The sequence below is a fragment of the Colobus angolensis genome, unplaced genomic scaffold, assembly GCF_000951035.1.
Source record: "Colobus angolensis palliatus isolate OR3802 unplaced genomic scaffold, Cang.pa_1.0 Scaffold32, whole genome shotgun sequence".
Classification (NCBI taxonomy): domain Eukaryota; kingdom Metazoa; phylum Chordata; class Mammalia; order Primates; family Cercopithecidae; genus Colobus; species Colobus angolensis.
Genome location: NW_012116488.1, coordinates 3,605,912 through 3,625,423, shown reverse-complemented (window position 1 = coordinate 3,625,423; position 19,512 = coordinate 3,605,912). Strand labels below are relative to the sequence as shown.

At 47.7% G+C, this 19,512-nt stretch overlaps 1 protein-coding gene across 2 annotated transcripts in view; it reads right to left on the bottom strand.

Annotated features, from left to right (window-relative positions):
- MOK (MOK protein kinase) overlaps nucleotides 1-19,512 on the bottom strand; it is a 76,805-nt gene that overhangs the window by 7,565 nt on the left and 49,728 nt on the right. For both annotated transcript variants that reach the window (XM_011951439.1, XM_011951440.1), the window contains 3 exons: nucleotides 16,230-16,308; nucleotides 16,068-16,116; nucleotides 15,128-15,306 (listed from right to left, as the gene is read on the bottom strand). In XM_011951439.1, coding sequence (XP_011806829.1) covers nucleotides 15,128-15,306; nucleotides 16,068-16,116; nucleotides 16,230-16,308 — 307 coding nt within the window. The remainder of the gene's footprint in view (nucleotides 1-15,127; nucleotides 15,307-16,067; nucleotides 16,117-16,229; nucleotides 16,309-19,512) is intronic.

Below are 19,512 nucleotides of genomic sequence, written 5' to 3'. Positions count from 1 at the left end.
GCGGATCACGAGGTCAAGGAGATCGAGACCATCCTGGCTAACACGGTGAAACCCCGTCTCTACTAAAAATACAAAAAATTGGCCGGGCGTGGTGGCGGGCGCTTGTAGCCCCAGCTACTCGGGAGGCTGAGGCAGGAGAATGGCGTGAACCCGGGAGGCGGAGCTCGCGGTGAGCTGAGATCCGGCCACTGCACTCCAGCCCGGGCAACAGAGCAAGACTCCGTCTCAAAAAAAAAAAAAAAGAAGGCTGAAGATGCCCCTCAGACCCCACACAAGACCTCCTTAACCTGGCTCTCAAAGTCTTTAATAACAGGGATGAGCCAAATAAATTAGATAAAGCCCAAAGAAATCGTGCTAAATACCAGCTTCTAGCAGCAGCTATACATCAACTCAACCATATTGCCCAAGGGCACAAAAGACCTGACAGCAGCAACCCTCCAGGCCTTGTTTTAAGGGCAGCCAAGAAGGCCACTGGGCACGGGCATGTCCTAACCCTCGAGTGCCAAAGAGCCCTTGCCCAGTCAGCCAGCAGACAGGCCACTGGAAGTCCAACTGTCCTCTCAGCAAACGGACAGACAAGCCTGCTCCTCAGAGCCACCACCCCTTTAACATGACAAAATGTGAAGAATCGCTTGCATTCCTGCAGCTAAGGGCCAGGGCCCCCGGCCCCATCTGCCATCACTGCATCAGAGCCCAGGGTAACTCTGCAAGTAGCAGGTAAGCTGATCTGTTTTTTAATCGATAGCAGGGCCACCTACTCGGCTTTGCCTGAATGTTCAGGACCCACTCATCCCTCTCAGGTCTCAGTCATGGGGGATGATGGACTCATCTTGCATCCATGCGCCATCAGACCCCTTCCTTGCTCTCTGTTTGATACTGTTTTCTCACACTCTTTCCTTATCATGCCTCGTTGCCCTACCCCCTCCTAGGCCAGATTCAAAACCAAATTCAATTTAGAATTCAAATTCAAATTCAAATTTTGGCCAAATTCAAAGCTTCTATCGCCTTTTTCTGCCTCCCTCAACCAGAGTCCCTCTTACTCCTCTCTACAAGTCCAGCCCCTGACCCCTCTCCCCAGTACCCACTTCCCACCTCTCCCATAAACCCAACAGGATGGGACGCCACCACCCGTTCTCTAGCTGCTCACCATGACCCCATCAAAATCCAGTTAAAAGACCTAAATTTCACAACATCCCCCAATACTCCATCTCCCTAACCCACCAAAAAGGCTTACAGCCCATCATAAACAAGCTCTGTTCACGTGGTCTTCTTAGGCCAACACATTCTTCATATAACACCCCCACCTTTCCGGTTAAAAAATCAGACGGCTCATACCCACTCCCCCAAGGCCTCCAAGCCATCAATCGGGCCGTCCTTCCTCTTCACCCCATAGTTCCTAACCCCTATGTACTTCTCTCTCTCATTCCCTCCAACACCACCCACTACACTGCTGTTGACCTAAAAGATGCCTTTTTTTATTATTCCCCTGCACCCTGATTCCCCAAACCTCTTTGCTTTCACCTGGACCAACCCTGACACTCTCCAGTCACAACAAGTCACCCGGACTGTCCTCCCTCAAGGCTTCAGAGATAGCCCTCATTGCTTCGGACAAGCTTCAGCTCGAGATCTCACCTCCTTAAACCTTTCCCCTAAGCCGTCTCCTTCAATACGTGGACAATCTTCTCCTTTGCAGCCCTCTCTAGAAGACTCTCAAACGCGCACAGTCACTCTCTTAAACTTTCTCTCCACCAAAGGGTATAGAGTCTCCCTGTCCAAAGCTCAACTTTCCACCTCCATAGTAACTTACCTACGAATTCAACTTTCCCCTGGGGCCCAGGCTATGACCCCCGCCCAAGCAGCACTAAGAGATAATCTGCCCGCACCCTCCTCCAAAAGCAAAGTCCTTTCCTTCCTAGAACTAGCAAGCTTTTTAAGAATATGGACTCCCACCTTTGCCCTCCTAGCTCACCCGCTCCATAAAGCAGCCAAAGGCCCTCTCAGTGAGCCTCTAAATCTCCCCAGCTTCTGCAAACTTCAAACCGCTCTTGTCACTGCACCAGCTCTGTCCCCACCTGGTATCTCCCAACCTTTCACTCTCTATACTGCCGAGAGCCGAGGAATAGCCCTCGGTGTCTTGGGGCAACAGAAGGGAGACCCTCCTTCCTTTGCCCCTGTAGCCTACCTCTCTAAACAATTAGACAACACAGTCAGAGGATGGTCAACCTGTCTTAGAGCGCTAGCAGCAGCGGCCGCTTTAGCTCTAGAAAGCAGGAAACTCACATTCAGTCAAAATACCACCGTCTGCAGTCCTCATCATCTACAGGATCTCCTCTCATCCCGAGCATTGGGCTCCCTTCCTCCTTCCCGGATTCGATTACTCCATGCCCTCTTTATAAAAAATCCCAAATTCAGTCTTGCCAAAAGTTCTCCCCTTAACCCAGCATCCTTCCTCCCTGTATCTTCTTCTCCTCCTACTCATTCTCGCACTGACATCCTAGATCACCTGCAGCCACACTTTCCTAACATTTCCTCCAAGCCTCTCACCAACCCCGATGACCAACTATTTATAGATGGCTCCTCCTCCAGGCCCACCAGCTCCCCCAAAATTGCTGGGTATGCAGTTGTTTCCCTTGACCGAGTAATTGAAGCTAAGCCCCTACCTCCAGGAACCTCCTCTCAAAAAGCAGAACTCATAGCTCTCACCAGAGCCCTAACCCTTTCCAAAGGCAAAAGAGTCAACATTTACACAGACTCCAAATATGCGTATCACATTCTTCATTCCCGCGCCGCCATCCGGCAAGAGAGGGGATTCCTTACTGCCAAAGGGACCCCTATCACTAACGGCCCCCTTATTTACCAACTCCTTCAGGCTGTACATCTCCCAACTGAGGCAGGAGTTATACACTGTCAGGGACATCAAACAGGAACAGATAAAATCTCAAGAGGCAACAGAAAGGCCAATGAGGCAGCAAAAGAAGCCTCCCTTTCTTCCGCTTCTGCCTCCCTCTTCCTCATTACCCGTGCAATCCAACCTCAAGACTTCCCCACTGAAAAAGCCTCATTACTGCAACAAGGAGCCTTCCTCCAGGGAGACTGGATAGAGAAGGACCAGATGCCAGACCTTCCCCAGGGACACACCGACAAAATCCTGACCTCTCTCTACCAATCCTTCCATACTGGTGCACATCCCCTCTATCTCCTCCTCCACCCATATTTCCACTCCCCTTACCTATTTACCTCACTAAAAAGCATCACTTCAAACTGTCATATATGCTCTGTCACTTCCTCTCAAGGAGCCCCCCATTCCCCATCTATTCCTACACACCAGCTAAGAGGAACACTCCCAGGGGAAGACTGGCAAATAGACTTCACTCAGATGCCTCCTGTCAAAACAACAAGATTCCTTCTCACTCTTATAGACACGTTCTCTGGGTGGGTGGAGGCATTTCCTACCTCTTCAGAAAAAGCCGCAGTAGTCTCCCAGATCCCTATATGAGAAGTCATCCCTAGGTTGGTCTCCCTCGCTCCATTCAATGAGACAATGGCCCTGGCTTCATTTCCCAAATCACTCAACAGCTCTCCCAGTCCCTCGGTGTCCAGTGGCGCCTCCATAACCCATATCGACCCCAATCATCAGGAAAAGTGGAAAGGGCAAATGGAATCCTTAAAACACAGTTGACCAAACTCACTCTAGAAGTCCAAAGGCCCTGGACTTCCCTCCTACCCATAGCTCTAGCCCACATCAGAGCCAGCCCAAAGGCACCCTCCTTGCTCGGCCCATTTGAATTAACATATGGACGCCCTTTCCTCTTACAAAACAGGCCTCCTTCTGATTCTCAATTAGGAGAATACCTCCCAACACTCTCCCTCATCCGCCATCTCCTCTCCACATAAAGGCCTCACTGACCAGACCATCCTACCAGGAGAATATGTTTTTCTAAAAATCCTTAACCCGGCCGGGCACAGTGGTTCATGCCTGTAATCCCAGCACACTGGGAGGCGGAGCCAGGTGAATCACAAGGTCAAAAGATCGAGACCACCCTGGCCAACGTGGTGAAACCCCTTCTCTACTGAAAATACAAAAATAAGCCGGGCATGGTGGTGCGCACCTGTAGTCCCAGCTATTTGGGAGGCTGAGACAGAAGAATCACTTGAACCCAGGAGGCGAAGGTTCCAGTGAGTTGAGATTGTGCCACTGTGGCCAGCCTGGCGACAGAGCGGGACTCTGTCTCAAAACAAAAAAGAAAAAACAAAAAACAAAAAACAAAACCCTTAACCCAACCAGCCTTAAACCAAAATGGGAAGAACCTTTCCAGGTCATCGTTACTTTTTGGGCCTCTGAGCCCAAGCCTGCACGTATACATCCAGATGGCCTGAAGCAAGTGAAGAATCACAAAAGAAGTGAAAATGGCTGGTTCCTGCCTTAACTAATGACATTACCTTGGGAAATTCCTCCTCCTGGCTCAGAAACTTCCCCACTGAGAACCTTGTGACCAACCCCCTCTCCCCACCCCCGCCCCTGCCCGCTGGAGAACAACCCCCTTTGACTGTAATTTTCCACTACCTACCCAAATCCTATAAACAACCCCACCCCTATCTCCCTTCACTGACTCTCTTTTCGGACTCAGCCTGCCTGCACCTGGGTGAAATAAACACTCTTGTTGCTCACACAAGGCCTGTTTGGTGGTCTCTTCACACGGATGCACGTGACATTTGGTGCTGAAACCCGGGACAGGGGGACTCGTCCTTCGGGAGACCAGTCCCCTGTTCTCACCCTCACTCCGTGAGGAGATCCACCCACGACCTCGGGTCCTCAGACCAACCAGCCTAAGGAACATCTCACCAATTTCAAATCGAGTAAGTGGTCTTTTCACTCTCTTCTCCAGCCTCTCTTGCTACCCTTCAGTCTCCCTGTTCTTCCAATTCCAGTTCTTTTTCCTCTCTAGTAGAGACAAAGGAAACACATTTTATCCACGGACCCAAAACTCTGGCGCTGGTCACAGACTCGGGAAGACAGTCTTCCCTTGGTGTTTAATCACTGCGGATACGCCTGCCTTGGTCATTCACTCACATTGACTTGGTGGCGAGTCAATTGCAGGGACGCCTGCTTTGGCTGCTCACCCACACTGGAGCCCAGGGCTGCTCACCACCCCCCTTCTCCGAGTCTCTACCCTCTCTTTTCTCTGGGTTTGCCTCCACTATGGGTAACCTTCCACCCTCCATTACCCCTTCTTCTCCCTTAGCCTGTGTTCTCAAAAACTTAAAACCTCTTCAACTCTCGCCTGACCTAAAACCTAAGCGTCTTACTTTCTTCTGCGACACCGCTTGGCCCCAGTACAAACTCGATAATGGTTCTAAATAGCCAGAAAATGGCACTTTTGATTTCTCCATTTTACAAACCTGGATGATTTTTGTTGAGAAAATGGGCAAATGGGTCTGAGGTGCTTGATGTTCAGGCATTCTTTTACACATTGGTCCCTCCCTCGTCTCTGCTCCCAGTGCGACTTGTCCCAAATCTTTCTTCTTTCTCTCCTGTCTGTTCTTTCAGTCTCCACCCCAAGCTCTGAGTCCTTTGAATCCTCCTTTTCTACAGACCCATCTGACCTCTCCCCTCCTCCCCAGGCTGCTCCTCGCCAGGCCGAGGCAGGTCCCAATTCTTCCTCAGCCTCCGCTCCCCCACCCTATAATCCTTGTATCACCTCCCCTCCTCACACATGGTCTGGCTTACAGTTTTGTGTGGGGAGACTAGGCCTCCCCAACCTGCCCAACAATTTCCTCTTAAAGAGGCGGCTGGAGTTGAAGACATAGCCAAGGTTAACGCTCCGCTTTCTTTATCTGACCTCTCCCAAATCAGTTAGCGTTTAGGCTCTTTTTCATCAAATATAAAAACTCAACCCAGTTCATGGCCCATTTGGCAACAACCCTTAGCTTTACCGCCCTACACCCAGAGGGGCCAGAAGGCCATCTTACTCTCAATATGCATTTCATTATCCAATCCACTCCAGACATTAGAAAAAGCTCCAAAAATTAGATTCCGGCCCCCAAACCCCACAACAGGACTTGATTAACCTTGCCTTCAAGGTGTACAATAATACAGTAGAGGCAGCCAAGTAGCAACGTATTTCTGAATTGTAATTCCTTGCCTCCACTGTGAGAACTTCCAAACGCCCGAACCGCAGTGGCCAGGCGTTCCTCCAGGACTGCTTTCCCCAGGATCTTACTTCAAGTGCTGGAAATCTGGTCACTGGGCCGAGAAATCCCCGCAGTTCAGAATTCTTCCTAAGCTGTGTCCCATCTGTGCGGGACCCCACTGGAAATCAGACTGTCCAACTCGCCCGGCAGCCACTCCCAGAGTCCCTGGAACTCTGGCCCAAGGCTTTCTGACTGACTCCTTTCTAGATCTTCTCGGCTTTAGTGGCTGAAAACTAATCTGCCTGATCACCTCGAAAGCCTTCTGCACCATCACAGACGCTTTGGGTAACTCTTACAGTGGAGAGTAAGTCCGTCCCCTTCTTAATCAATATGGAGGCTACCCACTCCACATTACCTTCTTTTCAAGGGCCTGTTTCCCTTGCCTCCATAGCTGTTGTGGGTATTGACAACCAGGCTTCTAAACCTTTTAAAACTCCCCAACTCGGGCCGGGCGTGGTGGCTCACGCCTGTAATCTCAGCACTTTGGGAGGCCGAGGTGGGCGGATCACATGGTCAGGAGTTCGAGACCAGCCTGGCCAACATGGTGAAACCCCGTCTCTACTAAAAATACAAAAATTAGCAGGGTGTGGTGGCGAGCACCTGTAATCCCAGCTACTTGGGAGGCTGAGGCAGGAGAATCGTTTGAACCTGGGCGGCAGCGGTTGCAGTGAGTCGAGATCGCGCCATTGCACTCCAGCCTGGGCAAAAGGGGGAGACCTTGTCTCCAAAACAAACAAACAAACAAAAAAACAAAAAAAAAACTCCCCAACTCTGATGCCAACTTAGACACTATTCTTTTATGTACTCCCTTTTGGTTATCCTCATCTGCCCATCTCCCTTATTAGGTCGAGACATTTTAACTAAATTATCTGCTTCCCTGACTATTCCGAGGCTACAGCCACACCTCATTGCCACCCTTTTCCCCAGTTCAAAGCCTCCTTCACATCTTCCCCTTGTATCTCCCCACCTTAATCCACAAGTATGGGACACCTCTACTCCCTCCCTGGCAGCCGATCACACACCCCTTATCATCCCATTAAAACCTAATCACCCTTACCCCACTCAATGCCAGTATCCCATCCCACAGCATGCTTTAAAAGGATTAAAGCCTGTTATCACTCGACTGCTACAGCATGGCCTTTTAAAGCCTATACACTCTCCTTACAATTCCCTCATTTTACCTGTCCAAAAACCAGACAAGTCTTACAGGTTAGTTCAGGATCTGCACATTATCAACCAAACTGTCTTGCCTGGCCACTCCGTGGTGCCAAACCCATATACTCTCCTATCCTCAATACCTCCCCCTCCACAACCCATTATTCTGTTCTGGATCTCAAACATGCTTTCTTTACTATTCCTTTGCACCCTTCATCCCAGCTTCTCTTTGCTTTCACTTGGGCTGACCCTGACACCCATCAGGCTCAGGAAATTATCTGGGCTGTACTGCTGCAAGGTTTCACGGACAGACCCCATTACTTCAGTCAAGACCAAATTTCTTCCTCATCCGTTACCTATCTTGGCATAATTCTTCATGAAAACACACGTGCCCTCCCTGCTAATTGTGTCTGGCTAGTCTCCCAAACTCCAACCCCTTCTACAAAACAACCAACTCCTTTCCTTCCTGGACATAGTTGAACACTTTTGCCTTTGGATACCTGGTTTTGCCATCCTAAAAAAATCATCATATAAACTCACAAAAGGAAACCTAGCTGACCCCATAGATCCTAAATCCTTTCCCCACTCCTCTTTCCACTCCTTAAAAACAGCCCTGGAAGCTGCTCCCACACTAGCTCTCCCTAACTCATCCCAACCCTTTTACATTACACAGAGCCAAAGTGCAGGGCTGTGCGGCTGAAATTCTTACACAAGAGCCGGGACCATGTCCTGTAGCCTTTTTGTCCAAACAACTTGACCTTACTGTTTTAGGCTGGCCATCATGTCTCCATGCAGCAGCTGCTGCTGCCCTCATACTTTTAGAGGCCCTCAAAAACACAAACTACGCTCAACTCACTCTCTACAATTCTCATAACTTCCAAAATCTATTTTCTTCCTCACACCTGATGCATATACTTTCTGCTCCCCGGCTCCTTCAGCTATACTCACTCTTTGTTGAGTCTCCCAGTTACCATTGTTCCTGGTCCAGACTTCAATCTGGCCTCCAGCATTATTCCGGATACCACACCTGACCCCCATGACTGTATCTCTCTGATCCACCTGACATTCACTCCATTTCCTCATATTTCCTTCTTTCCTGTTCCTTACTCTGATCACACTAGGTTTACCGATGGCAGCTCCACCAGGCCTAATTGCCACTTACCAGCAAAGGCAGGCTGTGCTATAGTATCTTCCACATCTATCACTAAGGCTACTGCTCTGCCCCGCTCCACTTCCTCTCAGCAAGCCGAACTCACTGCCTTAACTTGAGCCCTCACTCTTGAAAAGGAAGTATGCATCAATATTTATACTGACTCTAAATATGCCTTCCATATCCTGCACCACCATGCCGTTATATGGGCTGAAAGAGGTTTCCTCACTATGCAAGCGTCCTCCATCATTAACGCCTCTTTAATAAAAACTCTTCTCCAGGCCGCTTTACTTCCAAAGGAAGCTGGAGTCATTCACTGCAAGGGCCATCAAAAGGCATCAGATCCCATCGCTCAGGGCAATGCTTATGCTGATAAGGTAGCTAAAAAAGCAGCTAGCATTCCAACTTCTATCCCTCATGGCAGTTTTTCTCCTTCTCATCAGTCACTCCCATTTACTCCCCCACTGGAAACTTCCACCTATCAATCTCTTCCCACACAAGGCAAATGGTTCTTGGACCAAGGAACATATCTCCTTCCAGCCTCACAGGCCCATTCTATTCTGTCATCATTTCATAACCTCTTCCATGTAGGTTACAAGCCGCTAGTCTGCCTCTTAAAACCTCTCATTTCCTTTCCATCGTGGAAATCTATCCTCAAGGAAATCACTTCTCAGTGTTCCATCTGCTATTCTACTAAACCTCAGGGATTGTTCATGCCCCCTCCCTTCCCTACACATCAAGCTCAGGGATTTGCCCCTGCCCAGGACTGGCAAATTGACTTTACTCACATGCCCTGAGTCAGGAAACTAAAATACCCCTTGGTCTAGATAGACACTTTCACTGGATGGGTAGAGAGGCCTTTCCCACAAGGTCAAAAAAGGCCACCACCTTTTTTGTGTCTTCCCTTCTGTCAGACATAACTCCTCAGTTTGGCCTTCCCACCTCTATACAGTTCAATAATGGACCAGCCTTTATTAATCAAATCACCCCAGCAGTTTCTCAGGCTCTTGGTATTCAGTGGAAACTTCGTACCCCTTACCGTCCTCAATCTTCAGCAAAGGTAGAATGGACTAATGGTCTTTTAAAAACACACTTCACCAAGCTCCGCCTCCAACTTAAAAAGGAGGACTCTGTCAAGGACAGAGCCCAAAAACCCACCAACCAAGCAAGTAATTATGCTGAACCCCCTTGGGCACTCTCTAATTGGACATCCTGGGTCCTCCCGATTCTTAGTCCTTTAATACCTGTTTTTCTCCTTCTCTTATTCGGACCTTGTGTCTTCTGTTTAGTTCTCAATTCATACAAAACAGCATTCAGGCCATCACCAATCTTTCTATATGACAAATGCTCCTTCTAAGAACCCCACAATATTGCCCCTGACCACAAAATCTTCCTTCAGCTTAATCTCTCCCACTCTAGGTTCCCACACTGCCCCTAATCCCACTCGAAGCAGCTCTGAGAAACATCGCCCATTATCTCTCCATACCACCCCCCAAAAATTTTCATGGCCCCAACACTTCAATACTATCTTATGTTATTTTTCTTATTAATATAAGAAGACAGGAATGTCAGGCCTCTGAGCCCAAGCTACGCCATCATATCCCCTGTGACCTGCACCTATACATCCAGATGGCCTAAAGCAAGTGAAGAATCACAAAAGAAGTGAAAATGCCCAGTCCCTGCCTTAACTGATGACATTACCTTGTGAAATTCCTTTTCCTGGCTCAGAAGCTTCCCCACTGAGCACCTTGTGGCCCCTGCCCCCGCCCACTGGAGAACAATCCCTTTTGACTGTAATTTTCCACTACCTACCCAAATCCTGTAACGGCCCCACTCCATCTCCCTTCACTGACTCTCTTTTCGAACTCAGCCCGCCTGCACCCAGGTGAAATAAACACCCTTGTTATTCACACAAAGCCTGTTTGGTGGTCTCTTCACACGGACACGTGTGACACAACCCCTACTGCAGCCAAACTCTGAGGACATACCCCCTGGTATCACCTTTCCAGATTAAAGAGAGCTCCCACCTCCGATCCACCAACCAGCACCTCACCAACTTGGAACTGGTATTCCAGCACACTCCTTGGGCCAACCCAACTCCACCTTACATTCATCCCAGAAGAAACTTCACATCAGTAAATTCATCTATCTCAAACAGGTTTAAACTACTATTACAACTAGCTTCCTTTAATAGAGACACTCTATTATACCCTAATTGCAGGTATTATACTACTTACCCTGTTGTTTGCAGTGGGATTATATAGTGTAACTCCTTCCAATTCGAATACCAGCCAAAAAGTCTCCCTCACTTTAGCCTTCTGTCTAATGGTTACCCTTATAGCAGGAATCACAGTCGCTAATAAACATTGCCACATCCTCCCTAGATGCCCTGCCTTTGTCTATCCTACCACTTCACTCTCTTCCTTCACGCCCTCTCACAAGATATTTCCTGGTTCCACCCACGGAACAACACCCTGGAGGCCTTTTTCAAGTGCATAACCAACCTTTTCTTCCAAGGCTCTTTCTATAGCTTCACTCTGGGTAAAACCGAACTATTTACTTTTCTGCTCACTCTCTGCCTTTCTAACCCATCTTATAATCAATACCCCAACCCTTCTTTCAGCCCAACCAATACCTACAACCCCTGAACACCTATACAGAACACTTAATCTCACACACTCCTTACTAAAAAACTCCAATTCCTCTCTGGCAAGAGACTGCTGGCTCTGCGTATCCCTCCTCTCCACAACATACAATGCAATCCCTGCCTCAGCCTACAACTGGACTTCCACCCAAGTAACCTACCATCCTGAAATCCTCATTAACAGCCCCCCTCAAATTCGACACACAGGCATTAACAAAAATCTCCCCCCAGTTAGTCAGCGAGTCCGGTCTAGCTGTGACAACCTGACATCCCTACTTACACAACCTATCCCCCTACCGCAGCTGTGATAAAGGCATATTAGGAGCCGTAACAACCCACACAATCTCATCCTATCTAGCACCACTGTGTGCCAATGACATCTACCCTCAGGCATTCCCCTCAGCCACCTAAATTCCAAACTGTGCAACTTACACCGCACAACTCAAACCCTCCACCGAACATACTACTCTCAGAGCCACCAACAATAAAGACAGGCTTCGTTTCTCTAGCCCCTCAGCCCTTGACACCTCCCACCTCCTTAACAAAAACTCAGAGTACTGCAAGGGCCGACACCTCCCGTTTATCCTTCTTCCCTTGGCTCCCCTCTCCCTGCACCCGCCACCCACGACTGTGTCCTTATCCCAACATTCAGCAACACTCCCACATGGATCGTAGTGGACACAAAACGCTTCCTCTTACACTGGGAAAAAAGACCCCAAACCCCAGCCTAAAGCAAACACCCCTTTACAACCACTTACAGCAGCAGCTCTAGCCGGGACCCTGGGAGTACAGACGCATGAGAGTAACAAAACAGCACATCTTTTTAGCATACACAACCAGTTCTGCCTACCAAGCCAAGGCATACTTTTCCTATGTGGTACCTCAACTTATATTTGCCTCCCCTCTAACTGGATGGGCACCTGCACCCTGGTTTTCCTCTGTCCAAAATCAACGTTGCCCTAGGAGACCAACCCCTACCAATCCCAGTACCCCGATACCCCTATCCGACACTGCCGTGCGATACAACTCATACCTCTATTAGTAGCCCTCAGAATAACTACGGAAGTTGGAACTGAGACTGCAGGATTAACCACCTCTGTTTCCTATTACCAATCCCTCTCCAAAGACCTCACAGATAGCTTGGAAGAGATAGCCAAATCCATTACAACTCTCCAATCACAAACAGATTCTTTAGCAGCAGTGGTTCTTCAAAATCACAGAGACATAGACCTACTCACAGCCAAAAAGGGAGGACTCCGCCTCTTTCTAGATGAACAGTGTTGCTTTTATCGTAACCAATCTAGCTTAGTACAAGATTCTGTAAAAAGACTAACGGACCGAGCACAAAACATTAAAGAAAATGTCCCCTGATGGCCAGCATGGCCCTCCCGGTCCTTTAGTACCTGGTTTCCATGGCTAATGCCCCTCTAGGCCTTGCCAGAACCATTCTTCTTTTTCTAGCATTCAGCCCTTGTCTCCTACACCTTCTCACTCAGTTTTTACTGGACCGTATCAGAGCCTTCACCCACAGGACAATACAAGATATGATGCTGCTCCAAGAATACTAACAGATCCAAGAACGGCAGTCCCTACTGTCCAGCCTGCCCCCAAAACCGTCGCCCCTTCCCAGCAAGAAGCAACCAGATGACAACGGCGCCCCTCTTCTATTACCTATTAAAGGGCTGGGAAGTTAGGGACAAACTGCCCCCAAAAAAGCTTCTTGGCGCTGCCCACCCCTCCCTCTAATGCTCTGCAACCCTTCTCTGTGCCACCCATCCTTCCCCCAAGCCTCTTTACATTTCTAAGCTCTTATCTAGGCGCTGCTGCAGTCAGCAGACTTCACTCATCAGACCTTGCTGCAATAAGCAAACCCCAATTACAAACCATCCAGACCACACAGGAGAAGATCCTGGGAAGCATAAACAAACTTTACCTACACCCTCTTGTAAGTTCCTGCTCTTCATCTAGTTGCTACCATAAACATCACAAGGTGATATGTGGCAAAATTAACCAGCAAACAACCCTGAGATGGCCGGGCGCGGTGGCTCACGCCTGTAATCCCAGCACTTTGGGAGGTCGAGGCGGGTGGATCACGAGGTCAGGAGATGGAGACCATCCTGGCCAACATGGTGAAACTCCGTCTCTACAAAAAATACAAAAAATTAGCCAGGCGTGGTGGCAGGCGCCTGTAGTCTCAGCTACTCGGGAGGCTGAGGCAGGAGAATGGTGTGAACCCGGGAGGCGCAGCTTGCAGTGAGCTGAGATGGTGCCACTGCACTCCAGCCTGGGCAACAGAGCAAGACTCTGTCTCAAAAACAAAAATAAAAAAAAAATAAAAACAAACCAACCCTGGGATGCGGCCATCCCAAAGAACTCTCTCAAACTCCCCTCCACAATATAAATCCCTCATTCTATAAGCTTGGGGCTACTTCCTCTGTCTGTTAAGGGGGCAACCGGCAGGTTAATAAAAACTTGCTTGCTTGACTTTGGGTCTATTTTTCCTTTCTCTTGGCTGACCTTACAGTCAGGACATGGCCATGGGTCTCTCTATTCTGCCTGGTCCCCTTGACCAGGCAGGCCCACTCACACCAAACATGAGGAACTGAGCCTAGCTCGTACAGCACCCTCACCACAAGAAACACAAGGAACTGAGCCTAGCTCTTACAGTGACCCTCACACACACGAAACAGGAGCAACTCAGCCTGGCGTGTGCAGCGCCCTCACCACGCGAAACACGAGGAACTCAGCCTGGCGTGTACAGCGCCCTCACCAAAAAAAACACGAGGAACTCAGCCTGGCGTGTGCAGCGCCCTCACCACGTGAAACACGAGGAACTCAGGCTGGCGGGTGCAGCGCCCTCACCAAAAAAAACACGAGGAACTCAGCGTGGCGTGTGCAGCGCCCTCACCACGTGAAACACGAGGAACTCAGCCTGGCGTGTGCAGCGCCCTCACCAAAAAAAACACGAGGAACTCAGCCTGGTGCATGCAGCGCCCTCACCACGCGAAACACGAGGAACTCAGCCTGGCGCGTACAGCGACCCTAGCCGCTGGGAGGCTCCACTCTCCCTTGTGCCTTTCTGTTTCCACTTTACCAATAGGTCCGACATGTGTTCCCTAATAGGCAAAAGACAGATCCCCATTCCCACATCTGTCAGGCACGATGTCTGTGGTGAAATGTGACTAATTCACAGCAACCGTGATAAATAATCCCACAGTGCGCCTCCCATCAGCCAAGAGAAGTTGTGCTAACAAATTCAGCACGAGGCAGGTCAGGTTTTGTCAATAAATGAGTCCCAAGAAACCTTTTGGTTTCCAAAGCTTTTATAGATTTTTGGAATTGTGGGAACAAGATTTTAAACCTGGGCCAGGCGCGGTGGCTCATGCCTGTAATCCCAGCACTTTGGGAGACTGAGGTGGGAGGATCACCTGAAGTCAGGAGTTCGAGACCAGCCTGACGAACATGGAGAAACCCTGTCTCTACTAAAAATACAAAATTAACCGGGCGTGGTGGTGCATGCCTGTAATCCCAGCTACTTGGAAGGCTGAAGCAGGAGAATCACTGGAACCCAGGAGGCGGAGGCTGCGGTGAGCCAAGATCGCATCATTGCACTCCAGCCTAGGCAACAAGAGAGAAACTCCATCTCAAAAAAATAAATAAATAAAAATAAAAATAAAGAATTTAAACTTGTATAAATAAATTCAATTCATATTACATGCCACAAAGAACATTTAAAAATACAGCTCTGGGCCAGGCACAGTGGCTCATGCCAGTAATCGCAGCACTTTGGGAGGCCAAGGTAGGTGGATCACAAGGTCAGGAGATCGAGACCATCCTGGCTAATATGGTGAAACCCCGTCTCTACTAAAAATACAAAAAATATTAGCTGGGTGTGGTGGTAGGGGCCTGTAGTCCCAGCTACTTGGGAGGCTGAGGCAGGCTTGAACCCAGGAGGCAGAGCTTGCAGGAGCCTGGCCTGGCGCTACCTGGCGATCTCGTAGAACACGCAGCCGGCGCTCCATAGGTCCATCTTGTACGTGTAGAACCCATCGGTGAGGAGACACTCTGGGGCCCGGTACCAGCGGGTGGAGATGTATTCCGTGTATGGTTGCTTGGAATAGACACTCCGGCAGGAGCCAAAGTCCCCTAATTTCAGGACATCCTGCTGGAAGGGGAGAGAAGCAAGGACAAGCAATGTCCCATTATGTGGCTATCGTAATACAAACCACGCCAAATATTTATGCACCAGCAGGAAAATTACTAGCATCTAAAGTCTGTAAAATACAAATTACTGGCTTTATGAGCACCTGAAAGTACCTCCAGCAGATAAGAAAGTGATGTGTCTATTCAGTGGAACAAGTTTACAAATATTCTGGCTATGTTTTACATATATTTCCAAATGTCTACGGGTTTGAAAATGGTTAACTCACGGCGCTTCAACAAATGAACGACACACACTAGTCTGTCCAGTCATGCTGCCAGCTTGCCCAGCAAGGGCTCTTTTAGCCACACAGCCTCAGAGGACCCTGCTGACAGCCAGTGACAGGCGCTGGGAAACAGCAAATTGTACGGTTTAAACACAGGTAGTTTAGTGGCCTGGGAGTGAGACGGACCTGAGCTCAGATCCTGCCTCTGCCACATTTCCCGCTAGAGGGATGGAATGGCCATCAGAATGGGGTTCCTTTTTGTCTGCAGTGTGAGAAGGGTACTTTCTATTATTTTCTTCCAGGTGCAGTCAGTTACGTGGATGGCATTTATTAAATAAACCATTTTTTACAACCTGAGAGGGAAAAAAATTACTGTAACAAATAGGCTGTCTTGCTGCATGGACTGAAAGTTCCTCCAGCAGGAGGAGGAAACCTTTCAGGGAAAGGTTTTCTATTCAACTTTTATTCTGATACCCAGCTTTCATGTAAAAGCTCTTACCTTTATTAGTATATTTTCTGGTTTTACATCTCTGTGAAATATTCCATTTCTGCATTCAGTATAAAAGGAAAAATAGAATTACACTTCATTTATTCAAATTCTTGAATTTGAATGTTAACACATCTTATTAATTTCAGAGCTGTCAAATCTCCAAGAGCATACCTGTGAATATGATCAAGGGACTTACATAACTGGTACATATAGTGCATAATTGTTTTTTCTGATAATGGGTATCTTCTCCCTGTATAATCAAGGAAATAGGCAAATATGGTTACTGATGGTACATATCCTCTTTTTTGAAATAAAAATAATCCATTTTTATTTAACGATGTGTGAAAATCTAAGTTCCCCTGTAAAAAATAATCTGAAGTAGTCTTAGGAAATATGTAGTGTACCTACAAAACATACCATTTAAAATTCCATATACTGGCCAGGGGCAGTGGCTCACGCCTGTAATTCCAGCACTTTGGGAGGCTGAGGTGGGTGGATCACGAGATTAGGAGTTTGAGACCAGCCTGGCCAACGTGGTGAAATCCCATGTCTACTAAAAATACAAAAATTAACCGGTGTGGTGGTGGGCGCCTCTAATCCCAGCTACTCGGGAGGCTGAGGCTGAAGAATTGCTTGAACCCAGGAGGCAGAGGTTGCAGCGAGCCGAGATCCCACCACTGGACTCCAGCCTGGGCAACAAGAGCGAAACTCCGGGAAAAAAAAAAAAAAAATCTGTATACTGGCATGATCTCATTTAAAATTACACAGCACATACATTTTTAATGGAAAATTCCTTTTTATTTTTCTTTTTGGCAGTTTATAGAGGTTTCTTCTACGTCCTCAACTATGTGTTACTAGCACCATGTAATTTTTAGGATTGTTGTCAAATTTGGGGAAACTGCTAAGTTTCTTTCATATCTGAGTTATAAGATTTCATATTTCAAGTTTTCTATGGAGTGAATGCTCTTTAATTTGCATTGACTATATTCAGAGTATTCCTAGAAGACATCCCAAATGAGATGGCCAGCAATAACGTAACTATTAATACCTGGAAGAGACTGCAACGTATATAAATGTATCCCAGCCAACCCTTAACAAGATTCCAGACATGTCCATGGCTGTTTCACCGTTACGCCGAGGGGAAATATGACGTAGGAGAGGTTAAAACAGAAGAGATGGCAGTCTTAACTTGGTGGTTGAAATACCTTATTTTTGCAAATTTAACAAAATATATAAACATGGTGAAGATACCACAGGGACCTTTTTTGGAAGGCACCCAGGCAAGTCAGCTCTATCAGCTGCACAGTGACTCTGCCTTGGCTCCTCTGTTCTAACATACGTGGTTTTTCTGAGTTTTGAAACAGGTAAAGCGGGTTGGGAAATTGCCAGACAACTAAAAAATTAATAAACAATAAACATTACTGAAGAAAGGCAGAATTGTTGATAATTTTTCCTTTTATTTTTAGTGGAAATGTAGTAATTGTACCTATTCATGGGACCCAGAGAGTGTTATTTTGATCCATACATACAATGTATAAGGATGAAATTGGGGCAATAAGCACATGTGTCACCTCCAACATTGGCCACAGCTCTGTGAACATTCAGAGCGCGTGTGCTATGGTTTCAGTGGGAACAGCACTGAGCGATCGCCGCACGAGTAGCACGGTCTGACAGCCTCGGCCGGCCTTGGAGGCCTTCCAGGACGCTGTCCTTCAGCCTGCGCTGAGTATGAAAATGTTAAGAGTCACTCGTCAACCCAGCGTTATGCTAGGCTTTCCTGTTTATGTGGAGATGTCCACTTCAAAGGGGGATAGATCACAGTTCCAGAAGCAGTTCAACTGCTTTCAGTCTCGGTCCACATGTCTTCTTTCACAGGAGAGGCCGTTTAGCGTGGCTGGCACAGTCCCCTGCAGCTGCCCTGTACTCAGCGCCTGGGCTGGCTGTGCCTTGGTGCCCGCAGCTTTCTACTGTGTTTGAAGACTTCATACCACACGCCCAGCATCACAGCTTACCCTTGTTCCAGAAGATGTCAATTTTACTTGATTTTAATTTTCAAATTTTTTCAAAGTGTGTGTTTTAAGTTATTAAGTTTTAAATCTGCACAATGACCATGTTCACCTAACAGTTTGGAAATCCACTTCCTCCCCACATAAGCACATATACCATTTGACACCTTTGGTCCTAAGTTTACAATTTCTTTTGAAAATTAAAATTATTCTTTTTCTCTGCTTAACAAGAATGTTTATAACATACAAATAATAGAAAGTAATTTAAATTGTAAAATGTCTAGGTGCAATTAGCTTTTTCTTTTTTTTTTTTCTTGAGATGGAGTCTCGCAGTGGTGCCATCTGGGCTCACTGCAAGCTCCGCCTCCCAGGTTCAAGCAATTCTCCTGCCTCAGCCTCCCAAGTAGCTGGGATTACAGGTGCTCGCCACCACCACACCTGGCTAATTTTTTTGTATTTTTAGTAGACATGGGGTTTCACTGTGTTGACCAGACTGGTCTTGAACTCCTGACCTCGTGATCTGCCCACCTTGGCCTCCCAAAATGCTGGGATTACAGGCGTGAGCCACCACGCCTGGCCACAATTAACTTTTTTGTGTAATAGTATCACCTTTTTATTGTTTCACATGATTTATCAACAATTTTCCAGAAATAAAATCAAAAGAATCAAAAGTAAGAGCTTTATCAGCTTTCCCAAGCTTGAGGAATTCTGGAATGTTATTAAGTTAATATCTATAACAGACGAAAAGAAAGCAACTTTCCATTCTCCTTCACACATGCAGCAGGATGAAGCTGCTGGAAGTTCATCTCATCAGGTGCCCCTGGGTCCTGCGATCAAAGCCAATCTCACTGCCCCCCCGACTTACCCTGGCACTCAAGACCCCCTTCAACCAATTCCTCTCCACCACAAGGGTTCTCACACTCCCATGAGTGGGCTGCTAAGACACAGATTGTCCCTCTTCATCTCCACCCACATTTCTGCTTCAGAAGATCTGCAGTGGGGCCCCATAGTCGCCTAACAAGAGCCCAGGTGCAGCGACTAGTCTTGGGTCCTTGCTTCGAGAACCATGCCCCACCACACCCTTCTTGTTTAATTGTTTATCGAGTGCTCAGGTGAATTCCCTCACGGACTCTTCTCTGGTTGCTCCCAAAGCTCACCAGTACCTGTATTCATGATGCTCCATTCCAGGAACGCCCTTCCCAGCCATGTCCACACATTCAAATCTTCCTCGTATCATAAAATTGTCATTAGAGTCATCTGAACTTGAATTTGGGAAACGTGGGATCTTTTAGGAAAAGTCTAATCTATCCAATCTTCATAATTACCTAGAAGTCTTTTAAAAAGCAGATTTCGGCCAGGCGCGGTGGCTCATGCCTGTAATCCCAGCACTTTGGGAGGCTGAGGAGGGTGGATCAAGAGGTCAGGAGAAGGCCGGGCGCGGTGGCTCA